The sequence below is a fragment of the Trachypithecus francoisi genome, unplaced genomic scaffold, assembly GCF_009764315.1.
Source record: "Trachypithecus francoisi isolate TF-2019V2 unplaced genomic scaffold, Tfra_2.0 Contig00762, whole genome shotgun sequence".
Classification (NCBI taxonomy): domain Eukaryota; kingdom Metazoa; phylum Chordata; class Mammalia; order Primates; family Cercopithecidae; genus Trachypithecus; species Trachypithecus francoisi.
In genome coordinates this window covers 7,805-31,076 of record NW_022680880.1, presented here as the reverse complement: position 1 = coordinate 31,076, position 23,272 = coordinate 7,805, and the positions used below count along the sequence as shown (strand labels likewise).

Below are 23,272 nucleotides of genomic sequence, written 5' to 3'. Positions count from 1 at the left end.
AGTCCTCCTCCCTCTCTCCGTCACTGAGGGACCGACTTCCCTCACATGCCTTCAGCTTCCCCAGCCTCCTTCCACCCCCTCTGCATTTCCTCTCAAAAGCATGGACAGGTTCCTTAGGAAACTGTACACAAATGTAATCCAGTCATAGAATGTGCTTCTCTGAAGACCAACACTAACGCACATATTTTGGCAAAGCTGTTTATAATACCAGCCAGATTCTATGGACAAATATATGATCTGAACTGACCACGGCAATCACCATTTTTACATGTCTCCTTGGTTAGAACATAGTCTCAATTATTAAATGAGACCGGAATCTAGGTGTTGTTCTGATGATTTCATATAGGTGTTACTGAAGCCTGCCATCAAGTTTCTTGAGCTAGGAAGATAGTACTAGTTATCCTGGGTGATCCTGATTTATTCTAGCAGAACAAAAGACAACAAAATTCCCCGATGGATGGCAGGTGCGCCTCTTTCCAAGAATTCCAGCCTGTCCTTTCTGAAGGCCGGCCCTAGACTCGCCTAGACAGAAGACACAATTGCTGTCACCAAGAAATCCTACACACTGGAGTGTCCACGATCAGCTCCCCCAAAGTCACAGGTGAGGAAGGTGACACAGGCAGTCTTGGCAGATCCAGATCACAGATCTAGACAGGGTTCCTGGGGAAACTGTTAGATGGAGAAATTGCTAAGACTCTGAAAGGAAACCAGCCCTTAACCTTCCTGAGCAACTTGCCCCAGAACTAACCCTGTGCTCAGTGTGTCTTGAGTGCCCTCTGCAGCCCAGTCCCCTCCTGTCTTCCTGCAGGGACGTTTTTGTCTGGGCTCTCACTGACTTCCCCTCACTGTGTATCTTTTGCACAGTAATACACGGCCGTGTCCTCAGCTCTCAGCCTGCCCATTTGCAGATACAGGGAGTTCTTGGCGTTGTCTCTGGAGATGGTGAATCGGCCCTTCACGGAGTCTGCATAGTATGTGCTACCACCATCCCAGCTAATACCAGAGACCCACTCCAGACCCTTCCCTGGAGCTTGGCGGACCCAGCCCATGGCATAATCATCAAAGGTGAATCCAGAGGCTGCACACGAGAGTCTCAGGGACCCCCCAGGCTGTACCACGCCTCCCCCAGATTCCACCAGCTGCACTTCACACTGGACACCTGCAAACAGAGATACACCCTGGTTAGAAACTGCCACACAGATCCACTGTTTCTCTCACTCATGTTCACTCACACTCAACATCTCTATTTCTCCATGCATCACCTTTTAAAATAGCAACAAGGAAAACCCAGCTCAGTCCAAACTCCATGGTGAGTCCTCTGTGTTCAGTGCTGATCACCGAATGGAAACACCTGGGAATCTCAGGGCTGGGGCTGCTCTCCCAGGGCTGCAGGGTCAGGGCTAGGTTAGTTTTCATATAAGCATAGGGAGGACCCTATTTGCATGTCTCCTACTATATAATGAGTTCTGTTAGGGATGCATCAGAGTGGGCTGTGTCCAAGAGTGGATGTGGGTGATTATACTTCATAAGTAATTAATTCTCATTAGCCTTCATACTTTTACATGCACATGAAATATGCTCTTTGGGAATCAATGTTTCCTTCATTTACAGATGTGAATGTAAACCCCCAAGCACGGAGCGGCCATGTGACATGTCTAAGAGCTCACATCTGGTAAGAGCCAGTCTCAGTGTCTGGCGTACGTTTCTCACAATTGGATCCAACTGTTCCCTAAATTAACTCTAGGAAAGAGCTAGAAATTCCAAGTGAGGTTTACAAAACAATCTTCTTAAAATGATACTGTGATATTATTTGGCTGTACCTTGGTGTCTTTCTAAGTAATAGAGAAAAACTGAGGGTTAATTCATGTGGGTATTCGGGAGTTCATCACTTTTCTTGTATTATTTTTATTTCTCTCCTCATCTTCTACCACATTAGACTTTTATTTTTAATAGTTTTAATGAGGTAATACTGACATAATCTTCACATAGTATGTTCACCATTTGACAGACATTGACCTAATCACCATTCACAGAGAAAACAAATCAATTTGCCTCTCAATTTTCTCTTTGTCTCTCGCAATTTCTCCTTCCTATACCTTCGCTTCTCTTACTATGGAGAAGTCAGTTAGGGATCTTTGTTATGTAACGTCCAATGAGTATTCACTTTGTACAGTTTATAAAACGGAATCATATGTATGTGTTTGGCTCATTGTGCTCATCGTATGTACTTGTGAATTGAACCACGCTGTTGATCGGATCCAACATTAACTGACTGCAGTAGTGGGTACTATTCCAATAAATGACTTTTCCACAAGTTGTTTACTGATAAAGGTGCTGATTGGTATTTGGATTGGTTTCAGTTTCTGTGTATTTGAAATAAAGCTGCTGCTCAGCTTAGAGGAGTACACAGCTGAGAAATGTGTTCTAGATCTTACAGCAACATGAACAGCAGCTAAACTGGTCAAGTTGCAAATGAATCAATATTCTGTAATACCTCAGGTAATTAACGTTACGGCACCCCGTGCCTATGTCAGTGTGTGAGAGAGAAAGAAAGAAAGAGGGAGGAAAGGAGACTGAAAATAAAGTGATTCTACGTATGTATTAATTTGTGAGGTCCTCAAATGCATGGACTGATTCCTAATGAACAGAGTCACCATAGGTTGATGAGGGTAACTTGATGCACCCACATATGGCTATAGATTCATAATATAAATGTTATCTCTAAACACGGCCGGGCGCGGTGGCTCAAGCCTGTAATCCCAGCACTTTGGGAGGCCGAGGCGGGCGGATCACGAGGTCAGGAGATCGAGACCATCCTGGCTAACACGGTGAAACCCCGTCTCTACTAAAAATACAAAAAACTAGCCGGGCGAGGTGGCGGGCGCCTGTAGTCCCAGCTACTCGGGAGGCTGAGGCAGGAGAATGGCGTCAACCCGGGAAGCGGAGCTTGCAGTGAGCTGAGATCCGGCCACTGCACTCCAGTCCCGGCGACAGAGCGAGACTCCGCCTCAAAAAAAAAAAAAAAAAAAAAAACACACTAACACTCATACACATTAGAATAGATGTCGTGTCTAGTGGTGGAATGAGAAGGTGACACTAAACCCGTCTTCAGGCCTTTCCCCACCTGCTATACCTGCTCTGAGGCTGACCCTTGAGCCTGCCTGACCACTGAGCCCCACAGTGGTCTTGAGACCTCATGCAGTGCCATGGGCCCCCTGGTTTCCCTGTTGGTTCCTGGGTGCTGGCTTCTGTCCTCAGCACCCTGTGCTGTCCTGTAAACCCCCACAGGAAGGTTTGCGTGTGTGCTCACATTGATGTCTCCTCACTGTGTCTTTTGCTTAAAAATACTTGTTTGTGGCTGGGCACAGTGGCTCACACCTGAAATCCCAGCACTTTTGGAGGCCAAGGTAGGTGGATCACAAGGTCAGGAGTTCAAGACCAGCCTGGCCAACATAGTGAAAACCCAACTCTACCAAAAATACAAAAATTAGCCAAGCGTGCTGATGGGTGCCTGCAGTCCCAGCTACTTGGAGGCTGAGGCTGGATAATCACTTGAACCCATGATGTGGAGGTTGTATTGAGCCAAGATTGTCCCACTGCACTCCAGCCTGGGTGACACAGCAAGACTCTCTCTGAAAAACAAACAAACAAACAAACACAGTTGTGTGCTTGTTGCTCCCGTAGCTCAGTCATAGGGAAGACCCGTTTTTGGACATAGATCTGGAGGTGGTGACTGGACTCTCGAGGAGTGGGTTGGAATTTGTGCTCCCTTCATGACCTGTGCACCTGACCCACTCCAGTCCCTTCCCTGAGGGCTGATGGATCCAGCTCCAGGAGGAAGTCCTGGTTCTGTCGGGGAATCCAGCGTTTAAACCGAGATGTTACTGTTGTTGATTCACTAAACAAAATGTGGCGCTCATTTTTATTGTGTTGAGATACACATAACATAAAATACCATTTTAGCCCTCGGTAGGTGTATAGTCAGTAATACTTTCCATATTCGCAATGCTGTGCAAGTATCACCGCTATTTGGTTTTGGAACATTTTCCTCACCAAAAAGGAAACCTCACCTCCACTAAGCAGTCACTCTCTGTTTCCCCTCCACTCACCTCCTGAGATCCGTCTCTTGGAGTTTTCCTGCTCTTTGTACTTCATATCAATGAGACAATTTGGGATGTGGACTTCTGTGTCTACCTCAGTTCACTCAGTCAATGTTTTCAAGGCTCATCCAAATTGCAGCCTATGTCAGTGCTTCACTCCTCTTTAAAGCTGGGTTACAGGCACACAGATACACTGCAGCGTCTTCATCCCTGTGGGTTACAGCACTCAGACACATGTCAGCACCTTCATCCCTGTGGGTTACACTCAGACACACCACAGCAACTTCATCCCTGTGGGTTACAGACACATGGACACACCGCAGCGTGTTCATCCCTGTGGGTTACAGACACTCAGACACACTGCAGTGTCTTCATCCCTGTGGGTTGAAGACACACAGACACATGTCAGCATCTTCATCCCTGTGGGTTAGAGACACACGGACACACTGCAGCGTCTTCATCCCTGGGTGTTACAGACACACAGACACACCACAGCGTCATCATCCCTGTGGCAGTCGATGGGCACTTGAGCTGTATTCTCCATTTGACTACTGTGAGTGGTGACACTAGGTACATTTGTGTATGAGGTTTTCCGTGAAGACCATTTTCCAAAGTTGCTGTCCCATTTCAATACCAACCGGCAACCATGACCATTCCAAATTCAGTGTGTCTTTGCCTACAAGTGATTATGTTTTTCTATTCATTTTTGAATATTGGTTATCTTAGTGTGTGTAATGTCGTAATCTGTAGAGAACTTAAATCATCAGTATAAACTAGATAACCCTATTAAAAATGGGGAAAGGACACGCACAGAAACTTCTCAAACACCGACATACAAGTGAATAAGTAACATATAAAAATGCACAGCATCATCAATCGTCAGATAGGTGCAAATCAAAACCGAAGGAAATACTATCTGACACATGTCAGAATTACTATCACTAAAAGATCAGAAATTAACAGATGCAGGCAAGGCTATAGAGAAAAGGGAACACTTACATACTTTTGGTGAAAATGTAACTTGCTCCAAGCACTGTGGCAATCAGTCTGGAGATTTCACGAATAAATTAAAGCAGAGCTACCATTCCCCTCAGCAATCTCATTACTGGGTATATGCCCAAGAAAAAACAAATTATTGTAACAAAAAGACACATCCACTCATGTGTGTTTCACTGCACAGTTCACAGTACCACAGACATGGGATCAACCTAAATGCCCAGCGGTTATAGACTGGATAAAAACATGGCACTTATACACAGTGCAATACTGTGCAGCTGTAAAAAAGAATGAAATCCTGTTTTTGCAGCAAATTAGGTGGAGCTGGAGACCAAAAGTCTAAGCAAACTGACATAGCAATAGATGATAAGAGTCAATGGGAGGGGAAATGGACATTTTGGGTGTTGCTCTGTGTAAAATTGAGAAAACAAATCCCCTGGGTACATGAACTCTTGAAACAGACAAGCCTGGAGACCCTCATGTCCTGACTTTTGTGTCATTAGGTTGTGCTTTTTCTCATTTATAGTTAGTTATCATTGCTTTCCTTCACTCTTGTCTAAAATAGTCACACATTATAATCTAGACATTAAAATAAAAATAACATATTTGAACATTAGAGCAAGTGGTAACTTTTAGGTCAAAGTTAGCATGGATTCACTGTGATAGACAGGAGACGTGGCTGAATACTAGCAGCGTGCTCACAGTAATTCTATGTAAATTAGGAAGACATGTTTACATCTTTTAGATCAGATTCCCATTGAAATCCTTGATCTAATATCATCTCTGATGAATCACATGTCAGTAACGAAACTGGAGGTTATGCACTCAATTGAGTAGTACAAACTTTCATTCAGAATTTGTTCCTCTATGTGATACAAAGTCAGCAAGGATGGTGGAAGTTATTGCAGTCAACAGAGCTTGTCAATAAACCAAACACAAGGATTAAATTCAAGTTCTAGAGGAGTGCCTGTCTTCAGGATGCTCTTCACACAAAGAAATTTCTCACATCTTCTGGAACATGTAAAAATGCACAACAAAATAACAAATTTTAGACGCACTCCTACATTTTAGAGACCTGACTAATATAACTTAGAAAGCAAAACCTAAAGAAAAATGAAATGGCCTAATAACTAAAAGTAAACATATTATAGTGGATCATCACCCCAAACAGTCTTATACTTGTTTAATGTTATCTGAACATGGAAGGCATTGGCATTACTTATACAACACAGCATCTGTCCCATCCACAACCTTCTGAAAATGTTGAAGAAAATTGTCACCCTTAAACTAAAACTGTCAAAACCTTAAGAAAATCTTGAATTTCATTGGCCAAAGTTTCTCTCCCTAGCAGTAAAGCATTATAGTCAACTCCCTCAGGGAGATATCAGTTATTAGCCTATGATTTGACATCAGTTAGTAGCATATGATTTGGTAGCTAGAAGGCCCATACATTTAGAGATTTACCTCCAGTGCTCACCTCTGTCCTACTTCATGCATACCTGACAAAGTATTGAAAGTGATGACTGGCCGGGCGCGGTGGCTCGGGCCTGTAATCCCAGCACTTTGGGAGGCCGAGACGGGCGGATCACGAGGTCAGGAGATCGAGACCATCCTGGCTAGCACGGTGAAACCCCGTCTCTACTAAAAAATACAAAAAACTAGCCGGGCGAGGTGGCGGCCGCTAGTCCCAGCTACTCGGGAGGCTGAGGCAGGAGAATGGCGTAAACCCGGGAGGCGGAGCTTGCAGTGAGCTGAGATCCGCCACTGCACTCCAGCCTGGCGACAGAGCGAGACTCCGTCTCAAAAAAAAAAAAAAAAAAAAAAAAAAAAGTGATGACTGTATTTTACCCACTCAATTCATCAGTAGATTAAAACTACCAATTTTCTGCATCTTTTCAAAAGCCCCTAATGACATTAAACCAGGAAATTGTATCTACTGAAAGAAGCATCCAGATAGAATATTGCTCTTGATCCACTTTGGAAGAAGTCTTACCGGGTACTTTTAAACCACAACACAGCAGTGAAATAGAAGAATGTCAATACTTGAGTTCATATTTATGAACGTTAAACTAAAAATAAAACCCTAAGCCCTGAAACTGACTAAATGTTCCATCTGCTGGCCTAGGTGACCACTCAAAAAATCTAAAATCTGAATTCCCAGACACAACAAAACAAGAGATCAGACACCCCTCCTATACTCACTCCTCTTTGCGGTTTAGACACAACAATGACTAACACTAATGTAAAAATGTAGGTCATACGACTGACAGACCAGACTTTCTGTGGCAATAAGATGTCAAATTATAAACAAGACCTAAGGCCTTGCCAGGCAAGGGTTTTGCCACTCACTCCTACACTGAAAAGATAAACCATGTTCTAACTGCCAATAGGTGATTCTTTTTCTCTAGTGGCTCAGTAAGCACGGGCACTGAGACAAGCACTGTGAGGACAATTGCAGCCCATCCCCTGATGAACTGACCCCTGTTCCACGAGCCATAACCCCAGCTTTGGTTGAACCCTAGACTGATATCAGGAACTTTCTCCTGATCAGAGGCCACTGACCATGGCCTGGCTCTGGCCGTTTACAGAGGCTGCACACTGAGTGCCTTTGTGTCTCTGCTTCTGCTTTTGGCACATAGGTCCTAACTGTAATGAATTTAAATGCTAAGTCTTCACTGGTAAGTAAATAGGGGTCATAAGTTACATGCATGTGTGTCCAGTATGCATGTGTCAGGACCACCTCCATGAACATCCATAGCCCCTCCTGTAACCTGTCGATTGTGTCTGTTTAGCCAAACCCTTCAGCATAAAGCTTCTGCCCAACCCCTTCTTCGTGGGAGTGTCTTTCTCTCATCTTTACCAAAAGCTATGCTTTCCAGCATATGGGATGGCTGTAACCTTTGATAAAAAATAAACTCTCACTTTCCTAAATTGTAGATAGTGTTTTGTTTTTAATTTAACACAACTGAAGATTAAATTCAGAAGTTCATCTAATTATCAGGCTACTTTAGTGAAGAATGACAAACCGAGCGTTTTCACATATACTGTAAGGGCCTGTGATATTGTGAAGCAGGAAGCTGACCTGAGACCTTCAGAATAAACTGATGACTGTGGATAATGAAAAGGCCACACACAGGGCATTGATTCAGCACTTCTGCCTGTCTCATTCATTCTTCTCTTTTTATTATGTCCTCATAGTAATAAAATTTTTATTCTCTTTAGACCTGTTTGCTTTTCACACACAGTGGACTCTTCTCTTTTTCACTCATTTTCTTGAGCTGCTAGGGAGAATAAAGTGCCAGGTCCTATTTTTTGTGCCTCAATGCTAATGAATTAAGGTTTATTCTTCCTCCTCCTTGTCCTCTGCATGTGGTAAATCTAGTTAAGAAATCATGGAAGCTCCCTTATCTGATGCCAGTGTGAGGTTTAAATCATGCAAGCTCCTTCTCCTGAGTAGAAACTCCCACCCTGACCCCACCACCAAATCATTATAAAGCCCTGAGCCAGCCTCCTTTCCTGCTCTAATGAGGAAATTCCAGTCTGCAATTTCTTGAGAAGCCTGTGCTGCTCTCAGCAGACACCTGAAAAATAGAGTTAATAAAACTTTTTATATTCACCTGGGGTGTGAGTGTGGAACCATCAGACTCGACATCCACACTAAACATTGGTGGGGTCTCTCTTCCTTTGCCAGGGATCACCTACAATTGGAACTGTGGGCTTTGAGTCCTGACAGTGACCACCACGCGGCCTTTCTTCTCTTGCACTGGATGCGAACTCCCTCTGCCCCAATGTCCAGCACGCACTTTATCCTGCCTGCTGCTGGCTGACTGGCCCTTGGAGTTCTGTTGAGCTGGGCTGCAATGCTGAGTTAAACACAGCATCTTTATAGATTTAACTGATCAACTTCAGAAGCACTGATAGCTTATTGATATGGAGAAACAGGAGTAAATGACTGTAGGTGACTCTGCCTTTGGTGCATGTGAGAAAGTTTTTCTCTTGTTACGACAAATGCCTCTTCTTCAGAGACTTCATAGGAAGAGTAGGACAAAGAATTCAGAGAAGTGCCCCAGAGGAATCTGTTTTATGGAGAGGAAGCCACAGGGCTGACAGGAAACCAGACCTTAACCCCCATCTGCACCTGCCCTGAGGCTGGCTCTTGTGCTCAGTGGGTTCTGAGTGCCCCCACGTGGTTCTTCACTCACATCATGGAGTCTCCTTTCTGGGCTCATACAGGTTTTTTTCTAATTGTTTTCACAAAAATGGAGACAGAGTAAACAATGAATCCATGCATCTCAGAGAACACGGAACAGCATGATAGATAACACCCCTCGACACACACACACATTTAGGTAAATCTTATTAAAACTGCTGAAAATCAAAGACAAATAGAAATACATGCAGGCAAGTGGAGGTGAGTAGAGGGGGGATTCCTTCCAAAAGAACAGAAAAGATGATGACAGCATTCTTCTGGTGAAAACCTTACAAGCAAGAGGAAAAGTGATGGTGTCTGTAAAGTGTTGGAAGAAAAGCCAACCCATTATTTTATAACCCATGGATGTTCTCTAAAAAGTGAAAAAAGTTTTATTTCTCTTTGACAGCATGAGGGGCTCAATGAATCCATGCCCTCAGGAGACCAGTGAAAATTATTTTGGAAAATTACAGGGTTTGGAAAGGCTCTGACAGCATACAGCAAGTGAAGAAACATTTATTCAGGAAAATCTAGAAAACTTAGTAAGGTCAGTCATTATATTTTATCTAAGATGCTCCTACTTCCTTCCACATCTAAGCTCAGCATCCTAACTTCAGTAACAAGAGAATGTGGAAAAGTTCAAAGCCTGCCAGTGCTCTCAAAAACAGTGGAAGGTGTAGTGGAAGGCCCTTGGAACGAGACGGGTGGATGTATGGGAGATGCAGACTAAACTGCAGGGCTGCTGGCTTGCAGGAGAGAACCGAGGAGGGAGAGAGCGGGGTGACGTTCTCTTGTGGTTGGAACAAATGCCAGACACTGTTCAAAGGAGCCCGTATTTGTTTGTTTCAGTCTGTGTGAAGCACTTCAAACCTCAGTGCGTGATTGAAAATAGTGGGATTTTCCATCTGCAAGTGGCGGAGCTCAACATCGGGGCCTGGTCAGGAAAGAGACAGAGAAAGCCCAGCCCAAACCACTGACACCTGAGGATGACCGTGGTGCTTACAGCTGTGTCCCTTTGAGCTTTGAGACTGACTTCTCTCACTTACCATCATGTCTGGAGTTCACCAGTAATGATTTATGTATCGGTCACTTGTTATTTTTTTATTGCTGATGGTGTTCAATTTACAGATGCTTTCTAGTTTCTCTATCTCATTTCCCAAAAGAGGTTGTCCATCTTTGCTAAATTTAGAATGACACTGACTTGCCCAGTGATGGCCTTTTTCACAACAGGGGCACACACTGGGGCTTTTCTGTTGTTTGGTGGTAGTAGTTCTTGCCTTGACTTCCTTTTCTACATTCCTTTTTTATGTCCAAATTGCCCACAAGTAAAGCAAGAGCCTGAGAAATGGGGCATAATTTTTCCAACTCTTAATCCAGCCATAGCCTGAGCTAAAAGAGTAGCCTTATGTAAGTTACCTCCAATGCCATTGCAAGCCTTAATATATTCAGCTAAGTGAGGCTTCCCTCTCAGGGGTCTAATAGCAGTTTGACACTCTGCATTAGCATTATCATGTGCAAAAAGCTGTATTACAACATCTTCAGCTGTTTTATCAGTTATGGCTTTATTGACAGCCTCTTGGAGCTGAGCAATAAAAATCAATATATGGTTCCTCAGGTCCTTGTCAGACAACTGAAAGGATATTATTCCCCTTTAACATTTATCCTTTCCCATGCCCGTAAGCACACCGAGTGCAGCTGAACAATGGCAACATCCTACATTATTGCTTGATTTTCTAATCCACCCCAATTAGGGCCGACTCCCATTGACTGTTCAAAGGAAACTGGCACAGGTGGCTGTGCCTGTGTATTTTCCCTTACCCGAGTTTGAGCTTCATCAGACCACCAGGTTTTAAACTGCAAGTACTGAGATGGAGTGACAACAGATTTTATCAAAGTATCCCAATCATATGGTATTAACCTATTATCAAGAACCACATTTTTTAACAAACTTTGCACAAAAGGAGAGTTGTCCCATATTGACGAATGGCCTGCGCGAATACCTTTAACAGTTTAAATGGAAAGGTGGTTCAATTAGAGAAACTGAAATTGCCACGCTTCAAGCTGTCAGCTCTAGCCTTTTGAATGGAATTTTGTATAGCACCACCAATTGCTCCAGGTTTTAAGGTTGTAACTACAGGAGCAGTAAGTTTTGTAGCTAATACATGTTCTTGCCCATTCAGGGCAGAGAGAGGAGGTGGCTGTTCACGTAATTCGGCAGATGGAGCTGATGGGCTAGTAAAACATACTTTAGTTTTCCTTTCTTTTATTTTCCTCTGGTTTCCATTCTTCACATTTAGAATCTGTGGTTTCTTTACACTTGTCCTCTTTCTCATCTGAATCTGCCTCATCATCTGTTTGAAATGGCTCACAAGCTGCCTTTATTAGTGCCCACATTGACCAAAGTGAGACTGGAATTTTGCTCCATCTTTATATGCTTTTTAAAAAATATCTGCAAGTTCTCTCCCTTTCATCCAACTCCATAGTCCCTCGTTCCGGGAACCATGGGCAAAAACTGCTTTCCTCTACTAATCAGTGATAATATATTCTGAGTACTAACTTTCACTTCCCTTCTTCATAATAAATGCCTTAAGAAATTTAAGCAGAATGTTTGCTTTCACTTTGTTCCATTGTTACCCTGGTTCTGCTGAGCTCTCAGCTTTCCCTCCGAGATTGTTTTCATCACGATCAGGTGTCCTTTGATGATGCCGCCTCCACTTTTACATGCTCTGCTGTTCCTTCACCGGGGTCTTTGTCGCCCCACATTGGGTGCCAGAAATGTTGGGGTGATCCAGCACAACACCAGGTCATTGGGGCTACGAAGTCCAGCAGAGTCAAAGGAATGAGAAAAAGACAGTTGGAGAGAGAAAGTGTGACCAGAGGACCATCGCGAGTGTGGAGCCTGTGAAGGCCCCGAGCTCTGGAAGCCCAGACTATTTATTGGTGATCAAACAAAGAAACAGGTGGTGAGAATGTAGGGGTCGAAAGGGCAAGCACACAATCTACAGCTGTGATGGTTTAGCCTTTATATGGAGCATGTTCTGCTAGTTGAGATAATGGGAATACAGTTGATCTAGGAGCCTGGGAGGGCTGGAAGCAAGGAGCCAGCAAGTCTAGACACATTCCAAAGGCCGCGAGGGGTTTTGTGCCCTGAGCCCTGGATGTTATGTCAGATATGCAAGCCCTGCCTCAGCTTCTTTCCCAACACTTGGCTTTTCCCCAACACATTGATTTCCATATGTTTGAGCGTCAAATACAACACAGTCATAACAAGAATAAGAACATGTTCTTTGCAGCAACGTAGTTGGATATGGAGATCATTATCCTAAGCAAATTAACAGAGTAACAGAAAACTATATACCACCTGTTCTCACTTACATGCGGGAGCTAATCATATTGACATAAAGAAGAAAACAACACACACTGGGACCTACACAAGTGTGGAGGATGGGAGAAGGGTGAGAACTGAAAAACTACCCATTAGGCACTACACTTATTACCTTAGTGGCAAAAAAATCTGTATATCAAACCCACATAACTCACAGTTTACCTATGTACCAAACCCTGCACATGTACCTCTGAACCAAAAATAAAAGTTTAAAAACATTTTAGCTAGTTCTTAAAATGTTTATTAATAGGACACCTAAATACACCACAGGCATTTCAAATGCTCTCTGGATTTTTTTTTTTTTTTTTCAACAGCATTTCGCTCTTGTTGCCCAGGCTAAAGGGCAGTGGTATGATCTTGGCTCACTGCAAACTCTGCCTCCCAGATTCAAGAATTCTCCTGCCTCAGCCTCCCCAGTAGCTAGGATTACAGGCAGCCACCATCACGCCCAGCTAATTTTTATATTTTTACTGGAGATGGGGTTTCCCCATGTAGGCCAGGCTGGTCTCGATCTCCTGACCTCAGGTGATGCACTCGCTTCAATCTCCCAAAGTGGTGAGATTACAGACATAAGCCACTGCACTTAGCCTATGACTTTTTTTTTCATTTGTGAGTTTTCTGTTAACTTTTAACATGAAAAAAAAAAACCCAAACTTAGATTTCTATGACTATATAAGTTAATAATCTGTTTTAAAACTTTATAGTCACATACACAAAAAAACACCCACACTCAGCAATGAAACATATATGAGCACAGGCAAAAGTAACACATTTCTGAACACCACAGCAACACACCTTTGTTTCTGTATTATTCTAATTAATTAATTGATTTAAATTTATGTGTATTTATAGTTTCAGGTTTTAGTCCAAAATAATATTCTTCTATGAATGTCTGCATATTCCAATATAAATTATGAAATATATGTAAATGTATGTTTTAGTAAAACTTACTGTAAATGCCATTATTGGCAAATGTATCATTGAAACATACAATGGTATTCCTTATATATTCTCTTATGGCTTATTTCTCATTTTTGCTAGTGGCATACTTTTTAAATGCATGTAATAATACATTATACATTATAAAGGAATGTATCAATCATAAAGTAAACATTTCTATTAAAATTTTATTACATAATGTGTTGAAATAACATTGTGTTTTGAAAAATGTGTCAGTTTTTTCCAATTTAAATAACATTTAAATATTAAAGTAAAATAAAATATTAAGTATTAAATTTAAAAGATAGCATTTTGCAGTTTAAATAATGTTTTTTATTCTGCAAGTGTTTTACATGAACTTTTAACATAAACTCTATATGTTGCTTATTTTACAATATTCCTGGATGCTAGAGAATCTCCATAAATATAGAACTAAAGTCACCCCAGGATTCCCAGGATTCACTCACAATGGTAGCTTGCTAGAGGGTGGTCAGAAAGTGTGCAAACACAATAGGGATTTGGGCTTTATCATCAAAGCTGTAGTGAGCCCCAGGGCTGAGCACACAGAGGGCAGCAGAAGCTGCAGAGCCCACTCTGGGGTACTTAGAGAAGGGGGAATGAGATGGGGTGATGTCTGCAGGACCCTAGAAAAGGCTGAGGAGAGCAGGGATTCTGCAGGTAGATGAGCATATTCTAACGACTGTTACCTTCCCATACTTGGTTGACTTCAGTGATCATGAAGGGAAGGAAACTGATTCACCAGACATGGGTGAGACAAAATAAATGGACTTGCCAATTCCTTGAGCAGAAACCAAGGAATAGAAAAAGTGTGAACACAAGCAGGGAAAGTAGAGAAACAGATGGAGGGTCAGAACTCCAGGAACCACCAAAGTGGAGGACAGAAGCAGTTAAAGTGATGTTTCATCTCCATAAACAGCAGATGAAAGGGAAATAAACTCAACACATTCTTATGCTGAGTTATTGTTAGAAAAGTATTTAAAATAATGTGACTGACACAGTGCAGAAAACAGAAATCTGTTTGTGGAAATAGTTTAAAGTAAACATATGCAATTTCTTCATTTTAAAATTTACTTAGATATTATTGCTAGTATTATTACAAAAATATAAAGAATTGAATTATGGTTCTAAGTTAAGATTTTGTAGAGGAGAGAAACATGCATTCCAAGAAATAAATGGCAAGAGATCCTGGGAAGACTTTTGTTTCACCAGGTGAGAAATTACAAAGCCTAAAAAAAGAAACACACCATCCCCAAGCACTTGATAGGGAGGCACTTCCCAAGAGAACCCTTGAGTCCTGAGTGTCCCCTTGTGTCCTGAGCGCCCCGTGGTGGTTCTGAGAGCCTCCTGGTGTCCTGAGCGAGCTGTTGTCCTGGGCATCCCTGGTAGTTATGATCGTCTCTTGGTGTCCTGAGCGCCCCCTGGTGGTTCTGAGAATCCCCTGGTGTCCTGAGCGCCCCCTGCTGGTTGTCAGCGCCCCCTGGTGTCCTGGGCGCCCCCTGGTGGTTCTGAACATCCCCCAGTGTCCTGAGCGCTCCCTCGTGGTTATGATCGTCCCCTGTGTCTTGAGCGCCCCCTGGTGGTTCTGAGCATCCCCTGGTGTCTTAAGCACCTTAGCCTTATGAGAGTGAGATGCAGATGGTCTGAGCCCTAATCCTGTTTGATGAAATGCATATCCTGCTCCATTTATGAATGTTTGTGGACAGAGGTCCTTTCACTGAAGAATAAGCCCGCTCAGAGCATGCTCCTCATTGTGAACTTTCATTTTATAAGTATAGAGACCGCCTGGAAGATTTCTGGAACCATCCCTCTCCATGACACTGAGAAGAGGCCTTGGCCCTATTCTGGACCTGTCAGGCACCAGCCCACCTCATTGGTGACCTGAGACAGTGACTGCTGATCTCCTATATGAGTGTCCAGTAGGTCCCTCTGAGATCCGCTGGGTACTCCTGATCCAGTGTCTCTAGCACCTGCCCCGCGTCTGATTCCCCAGCATCTTCAATGGAAGCACTCTTGGTTTAGAGATTTGCCCTGTGATGTGTAATCAGAGCTGATTTTCTCATCTCAGGAACAATAGGAATCAGAAGTTGAAACAGTAGTTTGGAGTTCTTTATGAACTCACTGCTCCCAATATAATTGTCAGGGAATTTGTGTTTTTAATAATTTTGGGTTAATTTTGAACTCCATTTGTTAGTATTTTATGAAGTATTTACATACTTTCAGTTCAAATGCATAGATCCTCATTTTTACATATTGATTTCTGACTCACTTGGTAAGTGCCCCTGCCACACTCCAAGATCCACCACTGCCCTGTCACTCACACAGTGTAGGCAACATTACTGAACACTAAAATCTGAATTTCTTATTCATAGAAATATAGTGGCTACCACAATTCTCTATCCATTGAATTAATGAAACCATCCCTATTCTTCATATTCTCACTATTAAGATATTAATAATCCCAGAAACCCACTTTAAAAATAGTTCTCATTGCGTTAAATTGTACGAATGGTTCGGATATCAGCAACTTGTTGAGCTCACATTTTAGCTTTTTTTTCTGACAAAGGAAGACTCAGTCCTTCAGAGGAAACCTTCTCAGCAGCCTCCTGTGCACCTGCTCCAGGGCTGGAACCTGTGTTGTGTGGCTCCTGAGTGACTCTCCCGACCAGCCCTTGCCTTGCAAGGAGGTTCCTGTTGGGGCTCACAAGCATTTACCCCCAGCTTCTGTAGCCCGACATGAAATGGCTTTGTTCTGGTTTAGAATAATCTCTCAGTGACACCATATGCTGCTGACATCATTTCTTGAAACAAGTGATTAGCCTTACTAAATCTATTGAACTCTGCAGGGGGAACCAAAGCAAGGATTATATGATGAAGGAGGAAGCTCCTTCTCTGAAGCTCTGGATTCACTTCATTAGTGAATCCAAAATGAATACAGAAACTTACAGGAGTTTGGGGAGCGATGTGTTTCTTCAATGGGCTCCTGCAGTTGAATGTTGCACCTGAGAATACCAGCAGGTCCAGATACATTCAGATGACACCCCACTCCATATCCACTATTCCAATAACACACATTTTCCCTTCTTCCTATTTTGCAGCTTATGGGAAGTGCCACCTACACTGACACTAGGCCTATGTATCCGACATTTTCCCTAGAAGTCTAAAGCAAACAGGATACAAGGGGAGACTTGGGAAGTGCATGCAGGTTGTTCTTTTCATTTTCTCAGCTAGGAATCCAGCAAAGGCTTCATGATAACAGAAGCTGAGGTCAGTCAGGGAGTTTTCAAGACCGTGGTCTTAAAAATGGTGATATCAGAGGCTTTGGATTCCTCTACTGTCTTGTCTCACTCTCTGCCATTTTCCATGAGTTTCCCTACGTTCTCCTCAGATAGAGTCTGTGCATTGCCACACTTGCGTCTTTAATCCAGAGCCATCATCCTGGTGAGAATGGATTGGGCAGTGCGGGTAAGCACTGCCCGTTCTGACCATGGAAACCTAGAGACGCGATCAGCATCCTCTTCTGGGCTGTGACCTTGACCAGGCGTCACCGGGGGAAAAGCTCATTTTTGGCAGTTAATTCCTTTTGTGTTTTCAGCATCCGTGGACTATTTACTTACTTCTTACCCCTATTGGCTAACTTTGCTCATTTGTATAATAATGGAAGGATGGAAGAAAAATCTGGAACGGAAGATTTGTCTTCATTCACATAAGATAAGGTTCTGGAAAAGTCCTTCCCTGTAGAAGCTCCTGAAACAGGCTCCTGGTATGTTTCTCAGTAATTAGTCATCTACAATTCTGATCCATAGGAAATGCATTTGGATTTTATTTTTTAGAATCCTGAGGTTTCTAGAGAGAAAGTACAGAAACTTTAGAAGTAAAAGACCCTCTGGAACTGTTGCATTTAGCAAGTCCACATCTGTCTTTCAGATGTCTATAGTGCTTGTCATGTAGTGCCCTCAATATCTTGTGGCTTCTGCAACCTCTGTTCCAGTTAAGCAAGTGTCAGCTGCCATTTTAGGCATGTCCGTCTATCCAGTTTTTGGAGTGGGTAAGATTTCTTGTTACTTCAGTTACTTGATAGATTCCAAAGAGTGTTGACATTCAGATTATACAGATTTCTTTTGACATAAAAATGAGGTTGATGAATTTTATAATCTAAGTTTTGGAGAGTAAACCAAAAGTAAAATCAAGTGTCACCTCAGATGTGTTACTGGAGTCAGAATTCTGGTCTCATTACATATAAGTGTTACCTGGTCTGACATAAATGAACAGGCAAGGAAACAGAAAAAGGACATGGCACAACATTTATGAAAAAGTCTCAGCAATTTTAATTTTCTTCTGAGGAAGCTGAAATTGTGCAAGTAAAACAGTGTGACTGGACATGTCTCAGGTGAAGTTGTGTTCTGGAAAGTATCTCCAGTCCTGGGCTGGATCCAGTAGGTGCACTCAGGCCCCGAATCCTAAAGCAGGGACTTGTATTCCTTAGACAGATGATATTCCAATGAGAAAACTGTTCTCAGGTGAGCTGCAGAGCAGGGAGGAGGAGGCAGAGGTGACCTTGGCTTCCCAGAATTGCTGAAACTTGAAGACCAAGGCCACATCCTCATAGATGGAGCAGAGATCCTCCTATGAGTACATCACATCCGCTCTGTCTTCAGGAATCTTGGGCTGTGGAGGAGGTGAAGGAATGTGATTTATTCCTTTCTGCTAAGGCAGTGTGCTTCAGAGAAAATGAATTGAAAATTAAATATGCTTTTTGCCATAATAAGGGAAAGAATATGAATAATTCATGGCAATGCAAGTGGTCACTTCAGAGCTGGCAGAAGGAGCAAGTGCACAACTGAGAGAAGGAAGCATCCTGACCCAGGAAGCAGGTGCGGTAAGACCATCCCCTGATAACTGCCCTCCAGATGCCACGTGTCAGTGGAACCTGGGCCCGTGCCTGGGATCTGGTGCGTAGTGTGGAGAGCAGAGCACAGCTCCATTCCTCCTCACTGTGTGACCTAGGATGTAACCTCTTCCTCTGAGCTTCATTCTAACTAGATGTTAAAATCAAATAACAGCAGTAACTTTACTTGTAAACTTTCCGGTAAGAGCCAGTGATGATCAGAATTGTTATCACTGTTGTTGCCCGATCCTTTAAATATCATAAAAATACCTGTGTGACCCCTCATCTCAGAACTCAGATGACCACCTCGCAGACAGCACACCCGCATTGTTTCTGTCACAAACGTGGTATTAGAACTGGAAAGTATGTGTACCTTGTTATAGAATTTATATCTTAGTTATGTTACATTGGATGAAGTTAGAATTACTAAGTGACAGAATTTTAGGTGGTGGGATATCTAAGCAAACTGTCGATGGTGTACCTTCATTTCTCCTTGCTTATCATAGATAATGGAAGAGGAGAGAGAAAAATTAAAGAGAAAACTATTGACCAATAGTCAGATGTTTTATAAACAAAGGAGATTTTCACATCTTCTGGAAACCTCATTAAATTAAATAAATTAAGGAATTTTAAGACACTTTTCCACATTCTAGATGCATGTCTAATACAGATTTAGATTTAAATGCACAGAGATAACGCAGAAAATGGAAATTCAGCAACAGATCAGTTTGCCAAATAGGCAGATTTAAACTAGTTTGTAATTTTACCTAAATACTCAAAGAATAAACCCCAGATTCAAATAACAAATGATACAATTTCAGTGTTAGTTGCCTGGTTGAGAGACACTTGAACTAACATTATTTTGATGAATCATACATCAATAAGAAAACTTTGTCCAGTGGTCCAATTTTCAAGGGGCTGCTTGAGTAAATAGTTTCTACCTACCCTACCTGTGATTTCTGGCAGAATCTATCATCCTCTAAAACTCAGGGACCATTAAGAACAGAGACAGAAGTTTGCATACTATGAAGTTTTGAGAGACCCAAATTACTGCCTGGACTGATTGGTGAGGATGATCTCTATAAGCCTCATCTTTGAAGAGTGTATGGTGGCTTTTGTTATAATGAACAGGTAGCAACAAAGACAGTCAAGGAAAATGAAGGAGGAGGGGAACATGGTCCAAACAGAAGAACAACATAAAGATCTAGAAACTCATATCAATGAAAACGAAGCATATGGATTACCTGGAAGAAAATTCAAAGTAAATGTTAGAAACATGTTCAATGAGGTAGTGGCATCATGCAATAACAATGTGAGAATTTTAATAGAGATAAAACATTTAAAATATGACTAAACAAAAATATTGATGCTGAAGAATACAATAAGTCAGACAAAATTTTTAAGAGGATTTTAGTCCAGACTAGATCAAGTCATAAAAGAAACAGTAAACTCAAAGAAAGATCATTTGAAATAGTAGAGACAGAGAAGAAAAACTTAAATGAAAGAAATAAAAAAGAGTTAAAGACTTATGATGAGTCAGGAAGCACAGTGAAAATGAAATTATGCATTGAGGAGTTATGCAAAGATAAAAGGGGTAGTGACGGAAGAGGGTGAGAGACAGAGAGACAGAGAAAGAGAGAGCGAGTGAGGCAGAAAGGTTTTTAAAGAAATAATAGCATAGAAACTTTCTAAATCTGGAGAAGCAAATATTCGTCCACATCCATGAAGCTCTATACATTTTAAATAAGGGAAACCAAATGAGAAAAATCAAAGATAGTTTGAAACCACATTATTAAAGGAAAGGTTTTACAAAACGGAAAGTAAAAGAGCAGATTTAGCAGATTTCTCAGCAGAAGATTTTCAGTTCAGAATGGAGAGGAATTATATTAGATAATGCACGGCTTATTAACAGAGATTATTTCTGAGAAGTGTATTTCTAGTCAATGTCATCATTGTGCAAGCATCATAGGGAGAACTTACACAAACCTACAGGGAATATCCTACTACACACAGACTATGTGGAATTGCACAATGTTTCAAGACAACTAACCTGTACAGAGTGTTACGGCACCAAACACTGCAGCAAACTGAAATGCTGTGGTAAGTATCTCTCTATCTAAACACATGTAAATATGGAACATCCTTAGTGAAAATACGATATTACAATGTTATGTGGCCACAAACATATATGTGGTCTATTGCTGACTGAATCATTGTTAGGTGGCCCATGACTGTATTCAAATTGCTGGGGAAAAAAGAATGAAAAACAAGCAAAACTCTGCCAATCAAGAAACCTTACCATGTAAATCTTTTTGTAAAATAAAGGATAGGTAAGACCTTTCCCAGAGAAGCAAAAACTAAAGGAATTCTTCAACACTGGGCCTGCCTTAAACACTAAAGGGTTTCAACTAGGTCTGCAGAATAATGACATTGCTGCATCAGCTCCATTCTGGCCTCTACCATGTGACAGTTTTGTGTGAATTTTCTTTCTGCTCTCTCAGAACTTTTTATCTCTCTCATCTTCTAACTCCATTCTCCTTTTAATTCTCAGTGTGTTGAAAAGATTCATATTTAGCTAAGAACATTATAAACTTCGGGAAAAAATTTCATCTTAAACTCAACAAATTTAATTACCTGTCTTCATGGATGCCCATCTGTTCTTTTCTTGTTTTCCTATGGTATGTGGCCCTTGTTTCTACTTCAGTCCAGTCCTTAATTCCATATGCATGAGGCGTCCCACCATCACACACCCAGGAACATCTTGGAGGAAGGGACCCTACCATTTGCCTCATCCGCCTTCAGGTGCACAGCGGCCATTCCTTTAGCTGTTGTATGTGTCTTGGGGCTTTCCATTTAAAAGTGTATTTCACTATCTCCCAAATAAAGTTCCTGGACCTTAAAAAGTGATGTGGTGTTGGGGGCATTGACAGCCAAATTTCATTGAAAGTCTCTTCTGCCGTTGGTAATTGAGGAAGACTGGGAAGAAGGGAACAAAACTCAGATCTCATGTAGCTCCTCATTTAGCAATAGAATCAGTGCAAATTTAGAAAACTGAAGACATAGAGTAATGTTGGTGTGGTTTTCTGTGGCATGCTAAGGAGACAGCAGAAGATGGTCAGTGGTCAGTCTCCATCCAGCTAGTACCCATTGTCCATTAGTTAGGTCATCAGAAAAGATAAAAGACAACTTTTGTGACAAAGCCCGAAGGGCTTCATTAAAACACTTTGCCCAGAAATTGGTCAACAGGGACATGACAAGATTTTCTACCACAGCTACGATTTTTTGCCTACTTTATGTAGAAATCTGAGAGATGTGACCAGCCTCAGGGGGCTGATTCTCCATCCAGGGGACAGCGCTAACAGAGTTATGAGTTATGTGGTATTAGTCTGTCTGGGTCTTCATAAGAAGACAACACGGAGTGAGGGGCTTACACAACAAATATTGATTTTCTTACAATTCTGAAGTCTAAATGTTGAAGATCAAGGTGTTGGCAGGGTTGGTTCTTGGTGCAGCTTCTTCCTGGCACGCACTGGGGCACCTTCTAATACACTGTGTCTCCACATGGCCTCTTCTCTGCGTGCACGTGAAAAGTGAGAGGTCTCTGGTGTCTCCTCCTCTTCTTATAAAGACAGCACGTCTATTGCATTAGGTTCTCACACTTCTGACCACATTTAACCTTAATTGTATCATTAAAATTCCTATATAGATCCATTGAATTTAAGGTTTCAGCATATGACTTTCAAAGAGGGCACATTTCGATTGATGATACAAACCAAGAGATGGTCAGAAACATTAGAATAGACATTTTTTTAAATCACTAAGGAATAATGGGCCATGCAGGAACTTGTAGGAAAGTTCCTAGTAATTGGTGAAACTTCAATTGTAAGAGGAAAATGTGTCTTCCTCCTTTCTTTTCTGGCAGAAGAATGTGAGGAAGCAGAACCACAGATATCGAAGAAAGAGGAGCCCTGGGGACAGCTGAGGTGCTGGTGAGGAGGGAGAGCACTGGGCAGATGAGGAAGCCCCGCCCTCCCTGCACCTGCTCCTGACCCGGCCTCCTGCTCTGTGGTCCCCGCGCGCCCCCTGCTGGTCCTGAGCGGCACCTGCGCCCGCCCCCTCCGCCTCCCTGCAGGGAGGTTTGTGTCTGGGCTCACATTCACCTCCCCTCACTGTGTCTCCCGCACAGTAATACACGGCCGTGTCCGCGGTGGTCACAGAGCTCAGCTTCAGGGAGAACTGGTTCTTGGACGTGTCTGTTGAAATGGTGACTCGACTCTTGAGGGAGGGGTTGTAGCTGGTGCTCCCATCACTACCATCGATATACCCAATCCACTCCAGTCCCTTCCCTGGGGGCTGGCGGATCCAGCTCCAGCCATAACCATCGCTGATAGAGCCACCAGAGACAGTGCAGGTGAGTGACAGGGTCTCCGAAGGCTTCACCAGTCCTGGGCCCGACTCCTGCAGCTGCACCTGGGACAGGACCCCTGTGAACAGAGAGACCCACAGTGAGCCCTGGGATCAGAGACAGCCTCCCATATTGTCATATCTGCATCCTCTAGACACTTACATCTGGGAGCTGCCACCAGGAGGAGGAAGAACCACAGGTGCTTCATGTTCTTACACAGGATGTCCATGACTCTCAGAGAGCATTTTCTATGTGAGCTGGACCCTGAATTTAAGGAAATGTGTGGTGGTTTCCTGTGGGTGCCTAAGTGAGGATTTGCATGTGGGTGGTGCCTTTGTATGAAGAGGTGAAA

General features: G+C 42.6%; 2 gene segments (V, D, J or C); both read right to left on the bottom strand.

Annotated features, from left to right (window-relative positions):
* Positions 1-730: 730 nt before the first annotated feature.
* Positions 731-23,198, bottom strand: LOC117088481. The segment is given in 4 exon segments: positions 731-743; positions 11,969-11,979; positions 22,686-22,999; positions 23,083-23,198. Coding segments are annotated over 3 exon segments (390 nt in total).
* Positions 820-1,493, bottom strand: LOC117088488. The segment is given in 2 exon segments: positions 820-1,159; positions 1,263-1,493. Coding segments are annotated over 2 exon segments (471 nt in total).
* Positions 23,199-23,272: the final 74 nt, after the last annotated feature.